Raw genomic sequence first — 27,829 nt, 5'->3', positions numbered from 1 at the left:
GCTGGGCAGTAAGAGATGGAGCAGAAGAGAGGGTTCCACCTGTAGTGCCAGCTCCCAGGGCCCTGCCTGGGAAGTACCATTCTCTGCTAAAGGTGCCAGGGGGCAGTACCTGTGGGCAGCCTGTCCAAAGCTCAGAGTCCAAGTATCTCTGGGGCCCGTGGATTGTGCGGGGGAGAAACCAACGATTAGTGTGTCCAAAGGGTGGGAGGGGGCTTCAAGATTGTCAAAGCCTGGCTGAGAGCTGGTTGAGGGGGATTCTGGGCTGTTCCCCTAGGAGGCTAGAGATTGGAGTCTTCCCAGGGGTGGTCTCCAATATCCCTGAGCCCCCCCTTCATTGCCTGACTCTAGTCTTGGGGCTTCCCAGGACAGGGACACCAACTTCAGGCAGTGAAATTTTTCTCAAATCAAACATGGGGAGAAGAGGTAGCTACAAAAGCTTGAACCACCCCTCATACCCACCACCTTGGGTTGCAGCCAGAGGTCAAAACAGAGGGCGGGGGACACAGGGTGCTGGACACTGGGCTGGTGGCCTCCCTGTGTCCTTGGCCACCAGGCAGGGTGGGTGTCAATGCATCTTGCCCAGCTGGATCTTCTTCCAGGCCTCCGAGGCTGTGAAGATGCAGGAGTCCAGGATGCCTGCGACGGTGAAGGTCCCACCGATGATGGCACAGATCTGAAAGACAGCGGGAGGGACGTCAGAGGTCAGCGCTGGGGAAGGTACCAGGTGAGACCCCGCCCAAGTCATGAGACAGGGAGGTGCAGACACCATGTGTCTGGAGCACACTCCAGGCTCAAGTGATTACGCAACAGAGGAGCTCTGGTGGCTTAGTGCTAAGAAGCTGCGCTGCAATCCCAAAGGCGGTGTAAAAGTAACCATCCCTACCTGGAGCCTTCTCTTGGCTGGTCACCTTTCAGCACCGGAGACCAAAATAACAACAGATCACTCCATAAAGACCTCCATTCTCCATCCTTCCAAGCCCAGCCACTGGCTCCCATCTAAAAAGCACTCCCTCTATCCAATGCAAAAGGCGATCCACAAGCATGGCCCCTGCGCTCCACTAGCCAGCCTGCCCAGTACCCTGCTGACCAGTGCTGCTTCCCTGCGGAGAAACTGCATTAGGGTTCTCTCATAGGTCACCAAAAGTTTAAGGTGCCAGGGCTAAAGCAAAACAAACAAACAAACCCATTCAAAATAAAACAGTTGCCTGAGTCAAAGTTCAGCATTAAAACTGCAGTATTATTCAAAATGGGTGACCCTGGAGGACATTATGCTGAGTGAGGTATCTCAGTCACAAAGGGACAAATGCTGTATGGTGCCACTGTTGTAGAATGAGGCTGGCATTGGGGTGGGGTAAGACTGAGAAAAACTGGATGAAATATGTTTACGGCATTGAAGTCTACGGGGGAGAGAATAGTCTAAAAGTATTATATTTTAGGGCATTATTTTTATCGTAGGAGTACACAATGAGGGTTGCAGAGTGGATTATATTTGGGGGTAGGGGGTGGGGTTTAGGGAGGTGCAGGGGGGATTGTGTACCAATGAGGGAGTTTTTCTTTTGCTTTTCAAGGAGAGGAGCAAAGGGGGGGAGGGGGAGGGGTTTGTGTGTGGAGAAGTGTGCAACAATGGATGAATGGAATTCCAAAATCTCTGTAGATGTTCATTGAAATGAAAAATAAACAAACTAAATTATAAAAAAAAAACCAACCAAAAAAACCTAGAATCATCCTCCCATTTGGCTGCCCAAACAGAATAACATGTTAAGAGTCCAGTAAAACACAGTGCTTCACCCACCACTCCCACCAAAGAGTAACTAACTGTCTGTGTTGGAACGTTTTCTTGGCTGTTAACTAAAAGGTTGGCAGTTCAAACCTACCTTGTGGAGAGACAAGGCAGAATGCTTCTGTAAAGGTTAGAGCCTTTGAAGCCCAAAGGGGCAGCTCTGCTCTGCCCTACAGGGTCCCTATGAGTTAAAATCTACTCAATAACAACAAATTTGGTATTCTGTTTACAGAAAAGCCATCATTTTGAGTGAGTCTTAAATCTTGCTTTAATAGGTTTTTGCTCCCCCCTCCAATGTCCGTGTTGATTCAATATGTGAATCATTATGATTCACACATTCAATATGATTCATGATGTGAACCAAAATTTTATAACTTTTGGGGACCGGTTGTATTTTAAATGGTGTGTGCTTTTCATTTCTTGCAGATGAAAAAGAGAAACATCTATTTTTGCACAAAAAAAATTGGGTATTTATAAGAAATTAAAAAAAAATCAGCCATCATCAACTTCAGCTCATTTCATTCTCGTTAACCTGGTGAATAAGGAAGGAGCTTAGGCTCATTTCACAGGTGAGGAAAACAAAGGAAGTTAAGTCACGTGAACTCAGGTGCAGCGTGGCCTGAAGTTTTTGGTGTCAACTACTATTCCACTTCATCTCACATACTTTCGGCATGTTTTCAGGAGGGGCCAGTCTTTGGGACAAAGACTTCACACTGGGAAAGGGAAAGGATCGAAGAAAGAGAGGAAGACCCTCAACAATACAGCGTGACACAGTGACTGTAACAATGGGTTCAAGTGTATCAGAGACGGTGACAAGGGCGCAGGATGGGGCAATGTGCAGATAGATCTGTTATTCACAGGGTCGCTGTGAGTTTGAGTTGACCTAACTATGAGTTTTGTTGGTACCTAAGAACAACAATTCTAAACTGATTTAAAGTCCTATTTCTAGAAGAATTAATAGAGGTTCAGAAAGGTAGCCCCCCTGGTCGCAGATCAGACAGTCTGGAAATGGTAATGCTGGAGCTTGTAGGCTCAGAGTTGCCTATAACTGAAATATGGCATGGGCTAGAGAGAAAGCATTTGCCTGGACAGATTAGAGTTAGACACAAATCTTGTACTATTACAAGCTTAGAGTACATCAGTGATCAGTGGGACACAGGGGAACAGGACACATCCCCTCACACACCCCCATCCAGTGAAACGCATAGTCAGACCAGGCCGACATCTAGCTAACGACCAAATAATTGTACCAATACATTACAACCAAAGCAAGTGCTACAAAGGAGAGAGGGGCCTACAGTGCTTCCAGGGAACTTGTATTAGGACAGGGTTTCTCATAGCCCTGCTGACAGTTGAGACCAAATAATTCTTGGTTGTGGGCACCTATCCTGTTCAGTGTAGGATGGTCAGTTGCATCCCTGACTTCTTCCCACTAGATGCCAGCAGTTCTCTCTCCTACTATGTCAATAGGAAATGTCTGCAGATGTGGTCCAAATCATCTTCAGTGGAGCACCACTATGTAGTTGTTCCTTGAAGGCAAGAATTTTAAAGCTTCATCTCACATACACTTTGGGCATGCTGCCAAGGAGGAACCAGTCCCTGGAGAAGGACGTCATACTCAGAAGGAAAGAGGGACCGCACAGGAGAGGAAGACTCTGGATGAGACAGATTGATACAGTAACTGGGATAATGCAGATAGGTGTGCTGGAGGTAGTGAGATTGGCTCAGGACAGGGCAGGGTTCAGAGTTACTGTACTTAGGGTCACTATGAGTTGCAGTTGACTCACATTAACAACAGCAGGGCAATAATCCTGGGGTCCACTGAGTTATCAATAGTTGATTTTCAGCAACAGATCACAAGGCCAATGCCACTGGGTAAACGTGAAACATCAATCTTTGGTTAGCAGCTGTTTGTGTTGACAATATATATCACCCAGGAACTCCACAGGAGATAGGTTCTATTCTTGTACCTCTTTTACACAGTCAGCGTCATGACAGATGGAGAAAAGATTGAGTTTGTCAATGACTTCATTTTACTCAGATCCACAATTAACACCCAGAATGGTAGCAGTCAAGAAATAAAAAGATATGTTTCTTTGGATAAATCTGCTGTTGAGGACCTCTCTGAAGTGCTGAGGAGCAAGGATGTCAGTTTAAAGAATAAGGAGTGCCTGATCAAAGCCATCATTTCAATTGTTTCTAATGCATTTGGAATTTGGACACTGAATAAGGATGACAGAAGAACAGATGAATTTAAATTGTGGTGTTGAAGAGAACAGAATATCTATGGACTGCCAAAAGAACAAACAAGTTTCTCTTACAACCAGCGTGCTCCTTGGAGGTAAGGATGGTAAAAGTTTGTCTCATAGTTTGGGCATATTGTCAGAAGGGACTGTTGTTATTAGGTGCCATCGAGTCAAGTACAACTCACAGTCACCCTATGAATAAAAGATCTTAACACTGTTCTATTCTGCACCATCCTCACACTCCTTGACACTCAAGAGCCCATTTCAGCAGAAACCGTGTTAATCCACCCTCTCCTTCACTAACTCTCCACCCTTCTCAACATCATGTCTCAGTAACATGCCCAAAGTATGTGAGGTAAAGTCTCATGATTCTTGCCTCCAAAGAATACTCTGGCTGCACCCTTTCCAATACATATCGGTTTGTTCTTTTGGCTGTCCATGGGATGTTCAGTGCTCTTCTCCAAAACCACAGCTCAAAGCCATCTATTTGTGCTTTATTGACTATGCAAAGGCATTTGACTGTGTGAATCATAACAAGTTGTGGCTGACATTGAGAAGAATGGGAATCCCAGAGCATTTAATTGTGCTTATGCAGAACCTATAACTGGACCAGGAGGCTGTTGTGCAAATAGAGCAGGAGAACACTACATGGTTTAAAATTTTTTTTTAATAATTATATTTTATTAATTTTCATAAACATTTACAGAGATTTTGGGCTTCCACTCATTCATTGTTGCACTATTCTCTCTACCCTCCTCCCAGTTTGTTCTTGTCCAAATGCCACAGTGCTTGTCAAAGCCAGTTCTGATTAATCTTCTTTGTCAGTGTATCCTTTGCCATTCCCTATCACTCCTCCCTGAGAGAGACTTCACCCTGAGTCATAAGGAAAAGGGGACGGCGTATTCTCTTAGCTACTTCCTGCTGAAAAGGGACGCTGTGGGTTTCAGGGTGAAGATCTTCTCTCACTACTCTAAAGGGCCCCTTTGGCAGTAGGAAACACATAGACTATTATGGAGATTGATTTTGGAATTCAGATGCACTCTTATTGATTGTGCTTGGCTGTACATGTACATATCCTTCAAGATGTATCATGGGGGTGTTGCAACCTAGAAGACACAAATTTGACTAACAAGTTATAAGTACATGAGTCCAAAAATTATGGAAAAGTAAAAGAAAAGATTCTTTCATTGTTTTACAAACACTCCCCCAGGTCCCCTCCACCATGCAGCCCTCGCTCTAGTCTCCTGTGATGACAGAAATACCCAGTTACATCTCTCTTTTAGACGGTTCTCTCCCTCCTCTGTTTCAGTGCAGTATACATTATTGAACCCATGTTACTCAGTCTCTCCCCAACCCCAAGGACAGTCCCATTCTACAACAGTGGCATCATGTAATATTTGTCCTTTTGTGACTGGGATATTTCACTCAGCATAATGTTCTCCAGAGTCAACCATTTTGAATAATATTGCATGAGTTCCTTGTTTTTTAATGCAGCATAGTATTCCATTGTGCGAATATACCACAGCTTCTCTAGCCATTCGTTTGTTGATGGGCACTTAGGTTGTTTCCAACTCCTTGCTATTGTGAACAAAGCTGCAATAAACATGGGTGTGCATATATCTGCTTGGATGTCAGCTATGGTCTCTTCAGGGTATATTCCCAGTAGTGGAATTGCTGGGTCAAATGGTATCTCTATTTGCAACTTTTTGAGAAAGCGCCATACTGCTTTCCACAGGGGTTGCACCATTTTACACTCCCACCAACAGTGAATCAGGGTTCCAGTTTCTCCACAACCTCGCCAGCATTTGTTGCTTGCTGTTCTGTTAAATTTTGCTATTTTGACTGGGGTGAAATGATATCTCATAGTTGTTTTAATTTGCATCTCTCTTAGGGCTAGGGATTTTGAGCATTTCTTCATGTGTTTGTTAGCCATCTGAATGTCGTCTTCGGTGAAGTGCCTGTTCATATCCTGTGCCCATTTTTCTATTGGATTATTTACCTTTATCTTGTTGTGGTGCTCAAGTATTTCATAAATTCTGGATATAAGTCCCTTATCTGATATGTTATTACCGAATACTTTTTCCCAGTCAGTGGCTTCCCTTTTTACCCTACTGGAGAAGTTTTTGGATGCGCATAGGGATTTGAGTCTTAGAAGATCCCATTCATCTACGTTATCTTCTCCTGGTTGTAGGTTTTCCAGGATACTGGGAAGACTGTTTATGTTGTGGATTAGGACTTCTAGTGTTGTTCCTAGCTTTTCTGTAATGAATTTCATAGTCCTTGGTTTTAGTCCTAGGTCCATGATCCACCTTGAGTTGGTTTTTTACATGGTTTAAAATTTGAGAAGGGAATGTGCCATGGTTGTATTCTCTCTCCATACTTATTCAATCTGTATGCTGAGCAAATTATCCAGAAGTTGGACTCTATGAGGAAGAGTGTGACATCAGGATTGGAGGGAGACTCATCAATAACCTGTGTTATACAGATGACAAAACCTTGCTTGCTGAAAATGAGGAAGACTTGAAGCACTTGTTGCAGAAGATCAATGAATGCAGCCTTTGATATAGACTGCATTTCAGTGTCAAGAAAACACAGATTCTTATCACTGGCCAGACAGGCAGAGTCATGATGGATGGAGAGAAGATTGAAACTGACAACAGCTTCATCTTGCTTGGGTCCACAATTAACACCACTGGTGACAGTAGTCAGGAAATAAGGAGACACATTGCACTGGGAAAATTTTCAGTTAGGGACCATTCCAAATTATTGAGGTGTAGTGATGCTGATTTGAGAACTAAGGTTCTTCTGATTACTCGCCATAGTCTTTCTGATTACTTGCTATGTATCTGACAGCTGGACAATGAATAAAGATGATAGAAAAAGAATTGATATCTTTGAGCTGTGTTGTTGAAGAACAATCAATATCCCAGGAGGGACTTGTCTTGAAAAAAAACACACAAAACAAAACCCCAAATCAAAAACCCCAAAGCATCATGCTGGGAAAGGGGGAGGGTCAAAGAGGAAGACTCTCAACAAGATGGCTTTTGAGTCACACAGTGGCATATCAGACATGTCAGGATGGCACAGGATAGGACAAGGTTCAGGTCTTTTTTCATAAGATGTAGTGCACTCAACAGCACCCAGCAACAACAACATTTTATAGTCAAAGAAATAGAGACACAGAGATGCTGAGTTGGTTGTCCAATTCCCAGCAAATGGCTAAGGAGGGGTTAAAAAATGTCAAACTCTCTGCTCTTGATATGCTGCTGCTTCCCAGACATGAAATGAGCACCTAATTCAATTCTTATCTTTGTCCTTATCTTTGTTTTTGGGACTCGACTTGAGACTTGGCAAAGTAGGTTTATGTTTTACTCAACATCTCTTGGCCCAGGAACTGCTTTCTTTGTGACATAAAGGAATCAAAGAATGAATGATGGAAAAGAAGGGATTATAGAAGGTTTGCAATGAAACACTACTTTATACTGTGCATGAGAACCACTCCACGTGACTAAGAGCAGCAGGAGCGCCGTGGCCCCTGACAGGTCCTGCTTCCTGGTGGTTCTGACGAGGTCCAGACATGCCTGGGGACACAGAGCAAGTGAGCAGCAAAGCCAGGGAACGATGTGTGACCAGGGCCAGATTCTCACCCTTCTTTCATGCCACATTTAAGTGCCACTGAGAAGAGCCCGAGGAACCTGGTGGTGTGGTATGTAACGTACCAGGCTGCTAATCCAAAGGTCAGCAGTTCAAAGCCACCAGTTGCTGTGCAAGAGAAAGAAAGTCTACTTCTTAAAAACAACAACAACAAAAGCCATTAAAAACACCATAGTGCACAGTTCTACTATGACATACACAGGTCACTATGGCTGGCAATCGACTCGGTGGCAACCACAGAGCCTAGAAACAGCCAGTAGTTAGGCACTGACCCAACTGCTGAGGATGCTGGGAGACGTGGCGTCGCCATGGGGCCACTGGTGCCAAATGGTGGGAGGCCAGGAGACACCGGGAAGGCAATTGGGGAGTGTGAATCGAGCCGGTATTTATTTTTAAAATGGTATTTCCATGAGATGAGCTCAGTGAAAGCCTGCGAGACCCAAGACAGAGCGGGCCTGTGTGGAGGGCTTTAAGTGGGGCAGCTGGCGTTCCAGTAATAACCGCCCGGGAAACCGGAGCAGCCCTCCAGGGAGTGAAGAGGCTGGGGGGCGTGGGGGGGATTATTATTAAGTGTTTTAAGCGGGCAAGGCCTCTCCCTGCCAGCCTCAGAGCATGACGCAGGGGCACCTTCAGGGACGATGACGGCAGGGGAGCGGGTTTTATTTTGGTAGAGTGGATCAGATGATGGGGAGATTTTATACCACAGAATGCTTTTAGACCTTGCATCAGAGGGTAGGAAAATGTGACCTGAAGGCTGTGGAGGAAAAAGTAAAAAAAACAGAAAAACAAACACAAAAAATTATCCCCCTAAACACACACACACACACACACACACACACACACACACACACACACACGTCTGTATTCATTGACACACACAGTTTGGAACTGAGAGCCTATGACTCACATACACCTGGCACTGGCTCTGAAGCCTCCTTTCATGGGGTTAGCTCACAGCAGACGGACACAACACTTGCATTGAGAATAAAAGAAAATGCATAGCCTGGGTGGGTGGGAAACTGAGGCGTGCTGAGCCTGGAAGCTGCTAAGTCCAGTGTCATCAGAGCGAGTTTCTGTCCGTTAAGACAGTCCAGGGGAACCCTGTGGTGAACTCTTGTGTGTTATGTATTTAGTATTTGTGCATCTAGGAGTGTCAGAGACAGTGCGATTGGCACAGGACAGAGCAGAGTTAGGGTTGTTGTACATAGGGTCGCTACGAGTTGCAAGTGACTCGACGGCACACAACAACAACAGTGAAGGACTGAACACTGGTCAGCTGAGGGCTGAATGTGGAGAAATTCTAGAACATCCAGGAGGTCCTTCACAAGCTGAGAGACATGCTGCCATGGTGCCCCTGCTTTCACTTTTTTTAACCTATAACCTGTTAGAGCTTTCAGACACACTCAAATGGGAATGGAGTGGTGACTGACATGAGGGGAGTCTGGGACGAGTAGAGAGAGTTACCTCTCCAGTGGTGGTGCTCCCTTGATTTTGTAAAAAAATGTGAGAACACAACTATGCCCCAGTGGTCCAGGGCAGTTATCAGTCGTGGTGTGTGTCACCATGAAGTGATCACAGTTCCGGAATCTGAAGCATGGGGCAATGTAGCCACAGGGCCTCACCAGGATGGTGGCTAAAATACCTCTTCTTTGCTAAGAGCTGGACTTTGGGGTATCAGTTTTCATTCTCCATTTGTCACACAAAGCAGAGCCCAAGTGAAGGGTAGAAGCACAGCAAGGGTGTCCCAGGCAGCAAACGCTCGGGTGGGGGGAATGTCTTGCAGCCATCCCACATCCCATTCCACTGATGGGGCAGCCTCCTTAGGAAGAAGCATCTATGATGAAAAACATCCTGACTGGGTAGAAGTACCTCTGGTTAAGTTTTCTTTGGCCAATTATAGAGCTCCTGCTATCTCTCTGTCTCAACCCTACCGCATAAACTTTTTATCCTGAGAGTCCAGGGCAGTGATAGCAAAAGTCACTGATACAAAGCAGGTGCTCAATACATTGTTTGCTGAAGAAGGAGTGAGTGAGAATGAACACAGAGCGGGTGAATGAGGAGTGAATGAGACAGGAAAAAAGTAGAAGTCTACACCCAAGTTGGGATACAAAAGTGACGGGGTGTCAGGCAGGAGCAAGAGGAAGGCTTTGGTGGTGAAAGGGTGAGTGTGAAGGAGGGGAAGCTTGACCTGGGTTACCTGGCCTGGGCCCAGAGGCAGGGTGGGCTCTGGAGTCAGGTAGAACTTGGTCTGGGTCCCTCCCATCCAGCTGTGTCACCTGGGCTCCCCGTTGTCTCCCTTTCCTTATGTTTAAAAATGGGAAGACTAATCCCCTAAAGGCTTTGTAGGAACTGCTGCGGGTGTTCCTGGCACACACACATCCTCTATGGTCCAGTTTCCTTGGACCTTCCTCATTGTCTTCCACCAGGCCCCAAGGCAGGGCGACAACCTGGAGGGGAAGTGGGACTATGTGGAAGGGGACGAGGACGCAGGGTCAGAGCTAGGAAAGGCCACCACAGCTGCCTTTTCAGGCAAGCTGCTCTGCTCAGCAACCACAGCCCCAGAAATAAGAACAGGGACAATTCAATACGCAGGCCCCAGTGAGTCTGAGAGAATCACATCGATATGTTTTCATCAGAAGGCATCAATAATGCCCCTTTGTTCTTACACAGCTACTTCCTCCCAGAGCTTCTACCAGCTTCTCAACCTTCTAATGTGGCCAAAATGAAGTCAGTTTGTTTACTTTTAAAGGTGCTAGTGTGAACACTTCCCTTTGCATTTTAATTACTTTTCTCAATTCTTTAGGACATGGAAAGGATGGGTGAGGAATTCCTCATATTCAAAGCTTTCCCAGTAGCATTCACATCATCCTAACACATCCCTGATCCATCTATGTTTCCACAGTCTGCAGTAAATGAGCACAGGACCACAGGCGTGGGAAGCACATGGCTCAGGACTAGACAGTCTTGGGGTTGAATCTCAGCTCTATGACTGTGGTTAAGAAGCCAGGCTAATTCTCAGAGCCTCAGTTTCTCTCATTTGTAGAATGGGGTCCACTGTGGGGGGGGGACTGAGCTGCCCACGCTGACTGCCTACTGTACCCTAAGTGGCCAGGGACTATTAATTCCGTCTCCTCTTCCAGTCAGCACCACTTTAAAAGCCTGTGGAAAAGGCGCAGTATGAAGAAATAAATAATGAATCGGAGTCTCATCAGATGCCCAAAGCCAGACAGCCTGGAGCCGGGGATGAGAACACGGGGGATGAGAACATGGGGGTGCTGTGGGCTGCCATGGGGGGAAGCAAGGTGGGGCTTGCTTGGAAGGGAAGCAGATGACCAGGCCCTGGGAAGGTTTGGAGCATGGAAAGTGGCCTTCCAGGATGTCCAGTCTATTAGAACCCCCCTGTCCTAGCCCAGGGGGCTGGTGAGCAGAGTCTTCTCCCTGCCATTTTTAAAAGCTGTCATATTCTCTCCCCCTCTAAAAATCACCCAAACATATTTAGAATGAATACCTACTAAGTGTCAGGCACTTTTTTCTGCCATCTCAAGCAATCTTTGTAATTACCGTTGGGGAACACGTGGTAACCCCATTTTATGGACAGGGAAACAAAGGCTCTGAGGTAGATTGACTACATGGTCACCAAATCCGTCAGGGGGACCAGGGCTCAGGTCTCTGTGGCTCTTGCTAAGTCTTCACTTATTCTGAGTCCCAGGTAGTGCATGCTTGGCTGTTTGTCAACATGTTAGCAGTATGAGTGTTCCCAGAGGTACCTCAGAAGAAAGGCCTGGTGATCTACTGCTGAAAAGACAGCCATTGAAAACCCTACTGAGCACAGCTCCCTGCTGATGCACATGAGGCCATCATGAGTTAAATCTACTTGATGGTTGTCTAGTGGCTTAATGGTAAGGAATTGCACTGCCAACACAAAGGTATGTAGTTCGAATCCACCAGCTGCTCTGTGGAAGAAAGATGAACAATCAACTCCTGTGTTTTACTGCCTCTGAAAACCTGCTGGAGGGTCAGCTATGGGTCAATTCTGATAAACAACAGCAACAGCCCTCCCCCACTCTTGACCTGAAGATGCCCTCAATCCCTGTCTTCACATGTAGACACTGTCTTTATATTTTATTTTCTCAATGAAATTTTATCCATTAACTATCCTGAAGTACGTAGGCACCAACCATCTGTCTATGGAGGCCTGTGTGGTGTTATGACACTAAACAGGCTTCAGTGGAACTTTCCGACTAAGATAAAATAGGAAGAAAGGATTGAGGACATATTTCTAAAAATCTGCAAGTGGAAGCCCCAGGAAGGTCCATGGTACAGTCCACACCATGAATGTGCATGGTATGGTCTACACCATGAGTGTCCACAGTACAAGCCCCAGCAGTTACAGGGTGGCATGGAGCCAGGCCATGTCTTTGTCTGCTCTGTGGGGAATCATCATCAGGTGGGGCCCAACTTAATGGCAAATAGTAATGACTTTTTCCAAGTCACAAAATAAAAATCTCAGTTTTAAAAATAACAACTCTTTTTCAACTCACCCATAAAAAAAATCTCAGTTTTAAGTTGTTCAATGTTCCTTAGCCATGTTCTCCTCCTTGGGAACTGCCTCCTTTTGTCTATGGCAAATGTTTGCTGATGTCCAAACAGATGAACAAAGGGTCATCAAACACCAGCAGGGACACTTGAAAACTTTTAGCTAACCAGCCTCGAACAGACTGTGTGTATTTTCAAAGAGTATATGTGTGTGCTTGCTTCTGACTATAATATTTCTCCCCTGCCACCCCCCCCCCCCCTTAAGCTTTCAGTTTCAGGTTTAGGGCTTTCTAGGACAGAGTCAGCGGGTTTAAGCTTTCAAGGTCAGGCTAGTGGCACTTTGTGCTCCAAAAATATTCTTCCTGATTCAGTGGATTGAAAGTCCATTTATCAGATGATCCTGGTTTCTTACTGTCAGGGATTGAATTGTGTCCCCCCAGAAATCTGTGTCCACCTGGCTGGGCCATGATTCTCAGTAGTCTGCAGATATGTCATCATTCCCCATGATGTGACCTGATGTAAGGGGACTGAGGGAGGATGTGATGCTCTTACTCAGTCAGGCCACAGCTCTGATTGGATTTAAGTGGCATCTATCTATGTGGCTTATATCACCTTTTATTTTAGAAGAGTTAAAATAAAGAGATGTAAGCAGACAAGGAAAGATCTCAGTATCATCAAGAAAGAAGAGTTGGGAGGAGAAATGTCCTTTGGATCTAGGGTCCTGTGCTGAGAACCTCCTAGACCTATAGGAAGACTAATGGCAACACACTAAAGAATGCCAGGCCCACAGATGTTGAAAGGAGACAAAGGCCAGACCCAACAAAGAAAGAATGCCGTCTTCTAGAGCTATCACCCTGAATTCAGATTTCTAACTTCCCAAAGTGTGAGAGATAAATGTCAGTTTGCCATCCACTTGTTACAGCAGCAATAGTTAACTAAGACACTTATCAAGGGCTCCATGGCTTCTGGAGCTCTTGTGGTGGAAAAGCCTTAAGAGATGAGGCTATTCAAACCAGGGGTGGACTGGGGGCAGCAGAGGCAGGGCTGGGGTCAAGTTCCAGCCTTGCCATTTGCTAGCTGTATGATCTTGGATGAACCACTTCACTTCTTTAAGTCTTATTTAACTTAATATAAAACAGAACCAAAATTACTCACCTTAGAGGTTGCTGGAGGGGTAAAGGAGGCAACTGTAAAATTCTACAGCACACAGTAGTGGTTAATAAGAATAACTATGAGGGTTTCTGTTCAAGTAGTTATGCTTTGTACATTTCTGAGCACTCGTGTCCACACTAGCCCTATGCTGGATTCTGAGGACAGTTAAGTGAGCCAGACCCAGAACTACTACACAGGCAATCTAGAGCTTGGGGCTGCTGCCACTGGTGAGGTGTGGAGAGAGTGGACAGGTCAGGGGTGGCCCGTATGTTGCTATGATGTTTCACAGGTTTAAGCTGACCTTTAAGAGCAAAACAGACTAGAAGAAAGGCCTGGGAATCTATGGAGAATCAACCAAGGGAAACCCTGTGGATCACAACGGTATTGAGTAGCATTGGCTCTGTTGTGTATGGGGTTACTGTGAGTTGGGGTAGATGTGGCAGCTTCTAACAATAACGACAAAGGGCAGAGTCGTAGAGAGGAAGGTGGGCCGACAAGTCTGACTGCACCAGCTCTCTTCATTCCTAGGTTGAGTTGGGCCCAAGAACCCTGGATTCCACTTCAGTTAATACGAGCTGTATAACTTCTCAAGAATGACAAGCTTTAAAAAAAAAAAAAAAGAATGACAAGCTTTGTGGAGAGTTCCAGGGAACATGTCGTGCCAGCTGGTAAATTCTAGAGGTTGGTAAAAATGGTCACAGGCATAATGGCCCAATTTGGTACTTTGTGACTTCTGGTTGTTCCCTCAAAAAAAGAAAAAAAAAAATTACACAAGGAAAGAGATTGGACACTCCCAAAGCCATCCAATCTGTCACCACAGTCCACTTGAAGGCAATCTCAAAAAGGAGCTTCAGCAAGTGGTGAAGCAGGGAACAAATGCATGTGTGGGAGGGGGCCACCCAGAAGGCGATCACTTGCATACTGTTAAATATGATCTGCTTATTCCTTTTGTGATAGAATTTTCTAGCACAGCACAAAGCAGAGGTCTGGGAAAGTGGTCTTGGTGGCCCCAGAGAAGGACCCCAGGCTGACCAGAGAAGGCTTCCCAGTGGAGGAACTATTCAAGTTGTGTGTAAACAAGTCTTTCCTATTCTCTAAGACCTGGCGGATGATATGTAAGCGAGGTATTCTGAGACTCAAATGCAGCTGGGGGCCCCATCTGCCTCTCCCCTCCAAGCCCCCGCCTACTCAGCTACACCCATTCCTCATTCCAGGCCCACCCTCAGCTGCCTCCCTGGCCCCACAGCCGCCATATGACGACATCCGGGCCTAAGCCCCCTCTTCAGCAGCCCGTCTGAGGAGCTATTTGCAGGGGCTTGCATTTGGAGGTCTGGGATGTGGCACGCAAGTGTTTGATTTTAAAAAGAAGACAAGAAGCCACAGCAGGTGCCTCCACTCCCATTCCATGTGCATCCCGTCCTCTAAGGGCTCCCAGGCGTCTCCATGCTGTGTGTACGTGTGTTCTAGCGTCATCCTTGCATCTGCTGTCCTGTGACAAGGGCCTTTGAAGCTCCACAATGACGCCATCTGCCAGGGACAGCCGGCTGGCTCATTTGGAGCTGACCCCTCAGGGTTGCCATGGTAACCATGATGACGGTGTGGGGCCTTCAGGAAAACCACCAGCCCAACCAGTTGGTGGGAGCCTGGATGGTACACACGGTTAATGTCTTCGCGGCTAACTACAAGGTTGGAGGTTCCAGTCCACCCAGAGATGCCTCACAAGAAAAGCCTGGTGGAAAAGCAGTCTGAGAATCCTGAGTAGCACAGTTCTACCTGGACACACGTGGGGCCACCAGGAGTCTCAGGTGACTGGACCGTGACTGGTTCAAACCATGTAGGGAAGGCTCCCTGCATGGCCCACTAGTCACAGATTTCACTGGTTTACATGCTAGAGGAGGCAGAAATGGAGGAAAGGCTGTGGATCAGAGGAAGGGGAGTCATGAAGGCATTGACCTTGGGGTGATGAAGGACAGGCCCTTCCCCTGTGACTTCCTGGAACCTCTCCCTCTTAGAAGGTCAAGAGCTTGGGGTGATGAAGGACAGGCCCTTCCCCTGTGACTTCCTGGAACCTCTCTCTCTTAGAAGGTCAAGAGCTTGATGGGGAGTCAAGGCCTCCCCAAAGGAGACCATGTGGCCTGCACCAGAACAGGCTCAGATGAGTGGCTCTGCATCCAACACTCCCTTTGCTGAACCTCTTCTTCACGCATTAGTCTAAGAAGGGTCTACCATACTGAAGCACATGGGAAGGTGGCATACAAGGACCTTCCCATCCTACAGGTTGATGTAGGGGGTTTTCGATTTCATTATTAATGTCAAAGATGCCCAGGTCTCCGAGGGGTAGGCCATGGTGCCTGCATGGAGACATTCCCTTGTATTTCGTTAATGTTGTTGTTAGCTATTGTTGAGTCGATTCTTTACGGCACCAACCCCATGTACAACACACCAAACTATTGTGATCTGCAGGGTTTTCACTGGCTGATTGTCAAAGTTGATTGCCAGGCCTTTCTTATCAGACTTAGTCAAGAAGCTGTTCTGTATCTTAACAATGCACGAGCCTCAACATACGAATGGGGGCTGCACATGAGGTACACTGGTTAACAACCACACCTGGGTCTCCCGTAAATAGGACTTGAGAATTCTGTTACTGAACCACCACTGGCTCACATATCTGCCTCTAGTTTCTGTATCTTATTCTGCATAAAAGTGATACAGTGACAATCAGAACTGAGATCTTCTCTTTGAAGCCTTTTAGAGCTTTGCTCACAAATCCAATTTTGGGATCAAAGGGTCTGTGTGGACCAAAGTGGCTGGGCCAATTTCCTTTTACAGTGTTAGTATGTCCCATTCTCTCTGGTCCACATCCTCTCAGTCTTTATAATGGCAGGTTTCCATTGTCTGAGAGCACTGAACTGGTTCATTGTTTTATATCTCTCTTCCTCAGTATCTAGTGACCTTGAGTATCTTTTCACTATCAATAGGTCTCTTGCTCTGCAGTCAGTCCTGAGCCCTGACCTCTTTTCCATTTTTTATTGCTATTCTTTTTCTTAATGATTTGTAGCAGTTCTCTGAAGATTACTCTTTCTGATAAGCACAGTAGAAGACCCCCAACCAGGTGGGTTGACACAGTGACTGTTGCAATGGTCCTTAGTGTGTCAGGAAGTGTGAGGATGGCGCAGGATAGGACAGTGTTCAGATCTGTTGTTCACAGTGTTGCTATGAGTCCTACTTGACTTAAGGGCATCTAACAATAACAACAGGAAACAGGAGAACCATGACTGAATTCCCGACTTGAATTATTATTAAGAAATATTAAGAGATATAGAAGCGTAAGAGCCTTTCAATAGTATACTGATTTATTTGTAATGCTTACTTTCCAACGGGGGTAGCAAAACTCACCCCACTCTTCCCTCTCAGCTGACTCTGGCTTACCCAAATATCTGATAGGCTGATTAAGCTGAAGCTGGGCATTCTGACCCCAAGGTCATTTTGAATGGCTGGCCAGGAAATATGAGACTTGAAAGAAATAATCAGCACAATAGAAAAGTGACATCAGTGAAAGCAGCCCGATGAAAATTGGACTTAAGTACACACAATGGCAGGGAGGGGAAAAAAAGCAAGTAAAAGCAAGGTAAGGGAAAAAACAAAATAAACAAACAAAGAAATAACTGATCAGACAGGAATGGGAGAGAAGTAAAGCCTGACAATATTAGCAGCTACAAATGGAAATGAAACATACAAAAAAAGAGAGAGCTAAATCTTCATTACAAAATATACACAGAAAAGGATAAAACCCTGGTAAGAATAGGATATGCAAACACACTTGGAGAACCATATAAACACTTACTTAATCACATAAAGTATTACTTAAGGGATTAAGCTGATTTTGTGTCATTCATTCTAGAAAATACTTTTTGGATGCCACACTGTCAGTGGAGATGGGCTGTGTCCCGGGAGCCACAGCCCGGAGCCCTTGGGAGCTCCGTCCCACGCACTCACCGTGGTGATGAACCTGTACAGAGGCTGCCGGCGCTCCGTGTACTTGACCGTGATGGGGCTGAGGTCGTAGCGGAACCAGATGGCTGGGATGATGCGGCCCGTGTGGCTATAGGCCACATACTCCTGGGGTGAAGGGGACAAAAGGTGTTATTAGACTCTGTGGCACAAAGAGTCTCCTGGTTGAGGGCACAGCCTGGATTTGGAAGGACTCCCAACAACACTTCCCACCCGGCTTTCTTCCTGTCTCCTGTCTCCACTGCAGAAGTAGCCCTCTCAGAACCCTGCCCTTCGCCCATGTCCCCAGCTTCTGGGCTCTGTGCTCTGACATACCAACAGAGGTACCACCAGAGACCATTACTGACCCTTTACTGTGTGGAAACTGACCCTGCAAGCTGTAAGCTGCCCCAGAATAAAAATGTGAGCAGTGATACTCAAACTCCCTTTGAGTAAGAACTCGCTGTAAATCGCACGGGAGGAGACTGCCCAGTTCTCTCCCGCAGAGCCCCTGGGAGATTCAAACCGGCAGTGAGCTGCTGCCTTTGGACTGTGCCACTAGACATCCCTTAGAGCAGTGACAGAAAGAGCAAAAAGTATGGTTTGGCTTAGGCAGCATAAAGGCCCATTTCTTTCTTCTTTTTTATACTCTTCAACCCCAGGACCACCCGAAGTCCCTTCACTAATTCAACAAACCGATGGCTGAGGAACTCCCCTGTGCCGGCCGGCCCTGTGGTAGCTGGGGCCCTGAAACAACACTCAGTCCTCCTCAGGGGTGGGCAGTCTGAGCTACACCTGATAGAACAGGAGTGTGTTTGCACGTGTGCACACATCCACATGTGTATGTGCACACATGTACCAGATGGGAATCAAAGCAAACATGGGGAGTGAGCTGCTTTTTAAAAAACAACTTAAAACAATCAGACTGGAGAGTAGGACACAGCTTCTCTACACAGCAGGCACTTGAAGGATGCTAAGGAGCTGAAGATACAATGTGCCGTGGCCTGTCTTTCTCCCTGCCAGGGCCTTGTCTGGCCCACAGAATCCCTCTGGTTTGGACACTTCAGAATGTAGAAAACCTCTGGACTCATCTTCCTGGTCTGCAGCAAAGGGAGCCAGAGCCATACTGAACCCCTGAGGGACCCCCCATCCCTCCATGCCAGGGCCTGAGCTCAGAGAGACAGATGACAGAGACCTCACCCCTATCTGACCACTGCCAGCCTGGGGAACAGTGTCGCTCCCCGGGTAGCCTGAGGCTGGAGCCACAGAGAAAGCTGAGCAAACTGTTTTGGCAGCCGAGTCCTTGCCAAAGCCTTGGGGAAGAAGCCTTGAGCACAGAGAGCTCAGCCTTCTCCAGGGAGAGCTGATAGGGCAGGGCGACTGTCTGGGTCATAGCCCAGACTAATAACAGAGACAAATAAGGAGAAACAGACACAGTAGGTACCAGCAGGTTTGAAAACATTGCCTCATCTGACTACAGTCTTATGAGGTGGGTAATAGTCACATTTAAGAATGAGTAAACTGAGACTCAGAGGGGTGCTGTGACTTGTCCCGGATTACACAGCTAGTGAAAGGCTAGGCTGAGCGGTGAACCCAGGCTGTGTGGTCCAGAGTCCATGCTCTCTACACGTTCTGCTCACAATGAATCCACACTTTGCTAGCCATGAGGTGCTTTAAGCCTTCGAGGCCCCAAAAAACATCACCTGAAAGCGAGGACTCTCGTAAGAGAGTTAGGCTGGAAAATCAACCCAGGAAGACCAGAGCAGAGGGACACCACATTGCTGACAGAGAGTAGGGTAGTAATCAGGCTGGCAGACTCAATGCCCTCTTGTTAAGAATGAGTTGGTGATGCTATGATAAAAAAGGACCTGTTTCTAAGCACCCCCTAGGCCACTTTAAAGCTCTACAATCACCTCTCTGTGCCTTGAGGGCCAAATCTGTAAAATGGGAACAATAGTAATCTCAACCTCAGAACTATCGTGATGATTCAAAAAGATGATTGAGATAGGCACAGTACCTAGCCCACAATAAGTGCTCAATAAACAATAGTTCTTCCTCCTGCTGGCACTACACCACTGCCACTGAGCTGAGTCCAGTTCACAAGCATCCTCCACAGAGTTTCCAGTGCTGCAAATTTTTATAGAAGGAGCCTGCTCATCTTTCTGCCTCAAAAGTCTGGTATATTTGAACTACCAACCTTCTGGTTAGCAGCTCAGCACCTTATGTAGTACACCATCTGAGCTCTTTCACTTATTCAAAGCTGCCAGCTGCTCTGCAGGAGAAAAAGGAACAATCTCCTCCTGTGAGATTCACGGCCTCTGAAAACCTGCTGAAGCATTAGCTATGAGTCAATTCAGACTCAGCAGCACACAATGACAACAACAACAACAAACACTGTATCACTTAGACTTTTGGAACAGAAAGAAAAGGAGTGTCCTGGTGGTAGAGGAGGGCAGTGTTACCTGCCAGGGTCTAGTGGGGCTACCCTGATCAACATGAATGTCCCACTGGCAATGTCTTTTCAAGGGAAGCCCAAGGCTGTCTCTGCGACCAGGTCATCCCATTCCACCACGCTCTGTTTTCCACGGAGGCCCGCCCGCCCCCTACCCCTCCCTGAGGCTGTGTTGGTTCCTGGGGGTAACCCTGGTAACAGCCTGACATCAATGGCTGTCCCAGTTAGAGTCACCTGCTTTGTGATTTTGGAAGAACGGGAGCAGCCCCCAAGTTCTAAGAGCTCGTGGTCTGAAGGTGAAGGATCGGGGCCAAGTTCAGGTGTGGCGATGATGGCAACGCCTGCAACTTTTCAGGGAGGTCCCCTGCCTGCTCGTCCTCAAACAGATCACACTGGGATTCTGGTCAGATTTTATTTCCTTGACTCTTGAACGCACCTTGATGGTAGGAATTGGGATGTCCACCTTTAGACAGAGACAGAGCCGGCCCAGGGCAGCCATGGGAAAGGCTTCCTGAAGAGGAAAAGCCTCAAAGAGATGTACTGACACAGTGACTGTAACAATCACAGGGGGCTAGAGTGTGTCAGAGATGGTGAGGATGGACAGTGCCGGACAGAGTCCAGATCCATTGTTCACAGGGTCACTAAATCCCCTGGAAGGCACTTAACAACACTGCCATCCCTGCTCTCCGCCAGCAGAGGGCACTGTTGTACACGCCAAGGCCCACCACCAACCCCACGCACCTTGTTGGCCACTGTGTACTGGTAAGAATACCACTGCTTGCCGCTCTTGTCCTCATAAACTGTGGGCACGATCTTCAGGATGTAGTCGTGGGAGGCAAGAGCTGTAGGAAGGATATGCAAGATGAAGGTGGGGTATGAGCAGCTTTTCCCCCCCTACATAATTTTTCTACCAGGAGAATTCTCTAATCTTCACAGTTCCCCTTAGAGGAACTAAAGGGGCTCTGGTGCCTTTGTGGTAAGAAGCCACACTGCAATCCCAAAGGCCCATCGTTTAAATCCACCAGGTGCTCTGCTGAAGAAGGATGGGCAATCTCCTCCTAGTCGATTTACTGTCTCTGAAAACCCCTGGAGGGTCAGCTACGACACAATCACCACCCCTTGGATACTAAGAACAGAAATATTCCACTTGACAGGAGGCTCTTCCATCCTGAACTGATCAAAATAGTAACACTGTGGAAGCAACCCACACATCCATCAACCATTACAGACTGCTGAGGGAAGACGACCTCTGAGAGATGAAAAGAACCTAGTTCTCAAGAGTAAATGACAGGTCTGTCTCTCTCTCTCTATGTATGTATATGTGAACATATAGAAAACTTTTCTGGAAAGAGAGCAAGAAATATTAATAGTGTGGAGAAAGGCAGGATTTGAAAAATAACTTTTTTTTGGCTGGTTTTTATTTTATTAATTTTAATGAACATTTACAGAGATTTTGGATTTCCATTCATTCATTGTTGCACTTCTTTTTCTAACCCCACTCCCACCAGTTCATGCCTTTCTTTGAAAAGCCAAAGAGAAACTTCTTTGTTGGTATACACTCCTCCCGCCCCCACCCTGAATGCACTCCACTATGAAAAAATAACTTTTAATGAAGCATCCTCTGGAATTATTTGGTTATTTTTTTCACTTTTAAAACAATGTTTAATAGAATAGCAAGTAACAAATGCTGGCGAGGTTGTGGAGAAACTGGAACTCTTTCTCACTGTTGGTGGGAGTGTAAAATGATGCAACCACTGTGGAAGGCGGTGTGGCGCGTTCTCAAAAAGTTGCAAATAGAGATATCATTTGACCCAGCAATTCCACTACTGGGAATATACCCCAAAGAGACCATAACTGACATCCAAGCAGACATATGCACACCCAAGCTTACTGCGGCTTTGTTCACAATAGCAAGGAGTTGGAAACAACCTAAGTGCCCATCAACAAACAAACGGATAGAGAAGCTCTGGTATATTCACACAAAGGAATACTACGCTGGATTGGAAAACAAGGAACTCATGCAATATTATTCAAAATGGGTGACCCTGGAGGACATTATGCTGAGTGAAGTAGCTCAGTCACAAAAGGACAAATACTGCATAGTGCCACTGTTGTAAAACAGGACTGACATCGGGGTTGGGGGAAACTGAGAAAGATGGGATAAATAATGTATACTACATTGAAACAGATGAGGGAGAAAACTGTTTAAAAGGGATATGTGATAAGGTATTTTTGTCATGACAGGAGTCCAGAGCAAAGGCTGCATAGTGGAGTAGACCTGGGGGAGGGTTTGTAAAACAATGAAAGGATTTTTCTTTTACTTTTCCAAGAGGGTAGTGTACTAGGGGGGAGGGTTGGGAGGGGAGAAAAGTGCAACAGTGAATGAATGGGGGGGGGGGAGGAATTGGACGATGAATAAATAATGTTAACAAAAAAAAAAAAGTCTGGTTTAGGTTTTAACCAGAAATAGTCCACCTACTAGAAAAATGGCATCGATGAAGAACTGGCTTATTTTCCATTCATATGAGACAAATTTTCTTTATTGTCCATTAATTATTTGTTGGTCATTCTGACTCTGTGATCTTATAGGACAAGGTAAAATTGCTTCTCCCACCCCCACCCCAGGGCTCTGAAGGATGTAAATCCATGCAGAAGTAGACTACCTCATCTTTCGTAGAGCAGCTGGTGGATTCAAACCTCAGCTTTCGGTTAGCAGCTTGTCCTCCCCACCTCCTTCCTGCAGTCCAATCTCTCACTGTAACTCTTATCATCCTCACTGGACCAGGCCTGGCTGTTGCGGTCAGTGATGGCATCTTACTCATCTGTGTCCCCAGAGCTTTGTACCGAGCCTGGTACGGAGCGGATGGCGACAGACGCTCACTGAATGAATGGACGGATGGAGGGATGAGTAGACAGAGGCATGAATGAGAAACAGATGACTCAGCTTCTGATAAGCATGAAGTCACCAGAGCTGAACACTAGGCTGATAGAATGTTGGCTCAGAGCTGCCAATATCACCCGGGAAAGAGGTGAATTCTCTCAGGCCTTCTAAAATGCTATGCAAGTCAAGGACCTTTCCGATACTGCCTTTTAGAATCTTAACTTGGGGACCACGGAGCAAAAAGCAATACAGAAGTTGAGGCCTTTAGTTCTAATCCGAGTCTCACAGCTGAGTCAGTTTGGGCCCCTGGATTCATCTGTGAACACTCCCAGCTTCTGGCTCTCTTGCTCCTGGCATCTTCCATTCTGTATGGAAGAAACAACAGGACCAAACCCAGTGCCAGTGAAACGATCCCAACTCACGGTAACCCTGTAAGACAGAACTGCTGCCCCACCGGGGGTCTGAGGCTGTAAAGCTTAATTAACGGAAGCAGACTGCTTCCATGGCAGGTCTGGACTAGCGACCTTTTGGATAGCAGCTCAACCACTTACTCCGCTATGCCACCAGGCTTTTTGAGGACAGGAAGGGGCTTTGTAAATGGTTTCTCAAAACTGACCTGACTCCAAACAGGCTGAGCTTGGACGTGTTCCTTCAGCGCTACCCACCTAGCATTCACAGATGCATGGGTGGGCAGGGAAGGGTTGTAAAAAATTACAGATAGATAGGTATTTCAGTGCTAAGAGTAACACAAATTAACAAACAACACAAAAGATAACAAAAAACCCTGACCTGACTCTGAAAACCTTGGGAGAACAGCTGAGGTAAGTCCATGAAGACACTCACACCTCTCTGCTTAGCCCAGCGACAGCCTCTCTCAGGTCTGGAGCACTAGGATTCTGGTACTGGACAGGAGGACTCCTGGGACCCCCAAGAGGTCCACTTAGTGGTCTGGGCACAGGTCACAGTACACATTTTAAACCAGGGGCCTAAAGATCACACTTGAAACCTAACGCCCGTGGCCGCAGGTTAAAGAATTGAACAAATAGAAAAACTGGATAAGTCCATTAAATAAAGCATTTTCCCTCTCTGCAATTTTTTTTAAAAATGTGTATAAAGCACAGGTTAGCACCAAGAAAAAAAAAGCCACGAAACCCCAAACCAGTGACAAATCCACGCTCTAACTGAAAAACTGTCAGAGCATTCATGTGGAGAAACTGCTAGGCTTTGTGTATGTTTGCAGATGTATTGACTCTTTTCTAAGAATTGACTATGATAAACATCTTCTGCTTTAAAGATAGAGGAGATGAGCCTCAGAGAGATAGTGTGCTGCCAACCCAAAGGCATGCTGTTCGAATCCACCAGCTGCTCTGCAGGGGAAGGATGGGCAGACCCCTTCCGTGTGATTTATAGCCTCTGAGAATCCACCAGAGGGTCACCTATGAGTTGGTTACAAATCAATGATACATAACATAAATATCATAAATATTTACATATGTAAATTTGTACATGTACACAAACATGTTACTATTATTACGTGCCAAGTTACCTGTGACTCATAGTGACAAGAGCAAAATAGCTCTGAACCCTATCCTTTCTGTTATGGAGATGAATGAGTTAATGTCAGTATGTATGGAGAAGGCTGCCTGGATTACGGTAAGCACTTGTTATTGTTATGTGCTGTTGAGTCACCTGCAAGACATAGCAACCCTATGCACAATAGCTCTGAACCCTGTCCTATCCTGAGGCAGTCTCACTGCCTCCTACACAGCTGTCCCCGTTGCCCCAGTCAGTATGTCAATCCATCTCATCCAGGGTCTTCCTCGCCTGTATTGTCCCTCCCAACTTTCCAAGCATAATATCCTTTTTCAAGGACTTGTTCCTCCTAGCAACATGACTAAAGTTTGTGAGATGGAGTTTCAAAATCCTTGCCTCCAAAGAGCAATTTTATCTCATCCTCTGCCAAGCAGACCTGCCTGTTTGTTCTCTAGGCAGTTCATGGTATATTCAATACTCTTCTCCAGCACCACAACTCAAAGGCATCAATAAGTCTGTCATCCTTAGTTACTGTCCAACTCTTCGATGCATAGCAAGTGATTGCAAAGACCATGGCCTGGATCAGGCACATCTTAGTTTCTAGACTGACTGACATCTTTGCTCTTCAGCACTCTGAAGAGTTTCCTGACAGCAGACTTTCCTAATCCAAACCTTTTAATTTTCTGACTGCTGGTCCCAAGAGTGTTGATTGTGGACCCAAGTAAGCGGAAATTCATCAATTTCAATCCTCTTCATCTATCATGGTGCTGCCAATTGGCCCAGTGGTGAGAATCTTTGTCTTTTTGATGCTGCGCTTCAATCCATATTGAAGGCTACGGTCCTTGACCTTCTGTAGCAGGAGCTTTAGATCCTCCTCAATTTCAGCCAGAAAGGTTGTGTCATCTGCATAACGCAGACTGTTGATTTGTCTTCATCCAACCCTAATGCCACACTCCTCCTCACAAAGCCCAGGCTCCTGAATGATCTTTTCTGCAATATAGACTGAAAAGGTATTGAGACAGGATGCATCCCTGACCACTCCTTTCCTGATTTTAAACCATGGCAGTGTTTCCTTGCTCTGTTTTGAGGACTGCTTCCGGGTCCACATATAGGTTTCGTATGAGCATAATCAGGTGTTCTGTGATTCCATTCTTTTCATGGTTAGCCACAATTTTTTGTGATCCACACAGTCAAATGCCTTTGCAGTCAATGAAACACAGATAGACATTCTTCTAGTACACTCTGCTTTCAGCCATGATCTATCTGACATTGGCAATGATGTCCCTAGAGCCATGGCCACTTCTAAAGCCAGCCTGTACTTCTGGTAGTCCTCTGTGAATGTACTGTTCCATAGACAGTGTATATTTATCTGGAGAATCTAGCTCCTGATGCACACACATATATGTTGCTGGTGCTGCATTGTTTCAGACTCATGGGAAACCCATGAATACAGAGGTGAACTGCTCCATGGGGTTTTCAGGGGTATGACATTTTAGAAGCATAGAGTCAGACCTTGGACTTTTGAGGTGTCTTTGGGTGGGTTTGATCAGGCAACCTTTTGGTTAGTAGCCCAGCACTTAATCATTTGCACCATTCAGGAAACCTTTTTATGCTGTTGTTATGTGTTGTCAAGGTGCCTGCGACTCATAGTAACACTATGTACAAAAGCTCTAAACCCCGCTCTATCCTGTGCCAACCTTACTGTCTCTGGTACACACACCCCCATTACCCTAGTCACTGAGTCAATTCATCTCATCAAGGGTCTTTCTCTCTCTTGCGCTGTCCCTCTACCCTCCCAAACATGATGCTTCTCTCCAAGGACGGGTTCCTCCTTGCAACATGTCCAAAGAATGTCAGACAAAGCTCCAGAATCCCTGCCTCCAAGGAACAGCCTGGTCTTACCCTCTCGAGGACTAACCCGTTTGTTCTCCTAGTAGTCCATGGCATATTCAAAACTATTCTCTAGCATCACAGCTCAAAGGCATCAATTTTGTTCTATCATCCCAGTCACTGTCCAGCTTTCTGACACACAGGAAGTAATTGCAAAAACCATGGTCTGGATCAGGTGCACCTTAGTCTCCAGATGGACATTGTTGCTCTTCAGTACTCTAGAGAGGTCCCTGACAGCAGACTTTCCCAATGCATTCAATCTTTTGATTTTTTGGCTGCTGGTACCAAGCGTGTTGACTGTGGAGCTAAGGAAACTACAATTATTAACTATCTCAATCTCTTCACCATCCATACTGATGCTGCCAATTGGCCCAGTGGTGAGAATCTTTGTTTTCTTGATGTTGAGCTTCAATCCACATTTAATAAGGCTGCAGTCCTTGACCTTCTGCAGCAAGCAATTCAGATCCTCTGCAGTCTCAGCAAGCAAGGTTGTGTCATCTACATTATGCAGGTTTTTGGTAAGTCTTCCTCTAATTCTGATGCCACACTCTTCCTCATAGAGCCCAACCTCCTGTATAATCTGTTCTGCACGTAGAATGAAAAGGTATAGAGATAGGACATATCCTTGATATACACCATTCCCAATTTTGAATGATGCAGTGTTTCCTTACTCTGTTCTGACAACTGCCTCATAGTCCCAAGTATATGTTTCACATAAACACAATCAAGTGTTCTGGGATTCCCATTCTTCTCAGAGTTAGCTACAATTTGTGTGATCCACACAGTCAAATGCCTTTACATAGTCAACGAAGCACCTATAGACATTCCTCTGGTACTCCCTGCTTTCAGCCAAAATCCATCTGACATTAGCTATAATATCCTTAGTACCACAGCCTCTTCTAAACCCAGCCTACACATCTGGCAATTCTCTGCTGATGTGCTGTTCCAGGCCTTTTTGGATAATTTTCAGCAAAATATCTTGTTTGCATGTGATATTAGTGATATTGCTTGATAATTTCCTTTTCATAAATATACAGAAAAATACCCATTAAAATCTCTTTTCTTGGCTGGTATTTTTTTTTCTGTTATCTATTAAATTACTTTCTTAAAATTTTTTAGCTTGATCTTCCTCCTCTATCAGGCAGTTGAGGGGCATGCAAATCACAAATTCGGGTGGAGAACCCTTTGGGCAAGCACAGGGCTGAGCATAAGAACTGCAGGGACTATGCCACCATATGGAGTTACGTAGCTCTACCGTGACCAGGCACTGCATGAAAACAAGGAGGTGCTACTTGTCAAACTATTTTATACCTGTATGCCACTGCCTGGGTGGTGCAAATGGTTAATGTGCTTAGCTGCTACCCAAAAGGGGAGGGTCTTGAGTCCACCCAAATGTGCCTCAGAAGAAAGGCCTGGCAATCCACCACCAAAAATCAGCCCCTAGAAAGCCTGTGGTGCACGATTCTAACTCTGACCCACATGAGGCTGTCCCGAGTCAGTCAGCTCTATGACAACTAGTTGAGTTATGGTAGCATTTGGACTCCACTGGGGAAGTAACTGAGTTATGTGGAACAAATGCCATAAATATCTGCAGCAATCCTATGACGGTGAAGAACCAGGACAACTCTTTAACTCCTCCCCCCCCCCCATATTGGGAGTAATATGTATTTTCAAGAGACTAAATTTTATTGTTAAACATTATAATAATTTTTAAA

The 27,829-nt window shown here is 45.9% G+C and overlaps 1 protein-coding gene across 1 annotated transcript in view; it reads right to left on the bottom strand.

The window, feature by feature from the left end:
• Nucleotides 1–565: 565 nt before the first annotated feature.
• The window catches only part of ERGIC1 (endoplasmic reticulum-golgi intermediate compartment (ERGIC) 1), a 153,947-nt gene continuing 126,683 nt past the window's right edge, over nucleotides 566–27,829 (bottom strand). Inside the window, exons 8-10 of the mRNA XM_006884427.1 lie at nucleotides 20,552–20,652; nucleotides 17,365–17,487; nucleotides 566–673 (exon numbers count right to left, since the gene is read on the bottom strand). Of these exons, the coding sequence (XP_006884489.1) occupies nucleotides 566–673; nucleotides 17,365–17,487; nucleotides 20,552–20,652 (332 nt within the window). The remainder of the gene's footprint in view (nucleotides 674–17,364; nucleotides 17,488–20,551; nucleotides 20,653–27,829) is intronic.

Source organism: Elephantulus edwardii, unplaced genomic scaffold, assembly GCF_000299155.1.
Source record: "Elephantulus edwardii isolate Elephantulus edwardi_28Jun2011 unplaced genomic scaffold, EleEdw1.0 scaffold00033, whole genome shotgun sequence".
In the NCBI taxonomy this organism is placed as follows: domain Eukaryota; kingdom Metazoa; phylum Chordata; class Mammalia; order Macroscelidea; family Macroscelididae; genus Elephantulus; species Elephantulus edwardii.
Note: the sequence above shows the minus strand (reverse complement) of the source record. Positions and strands in the feature narration are given on the sequence as shown.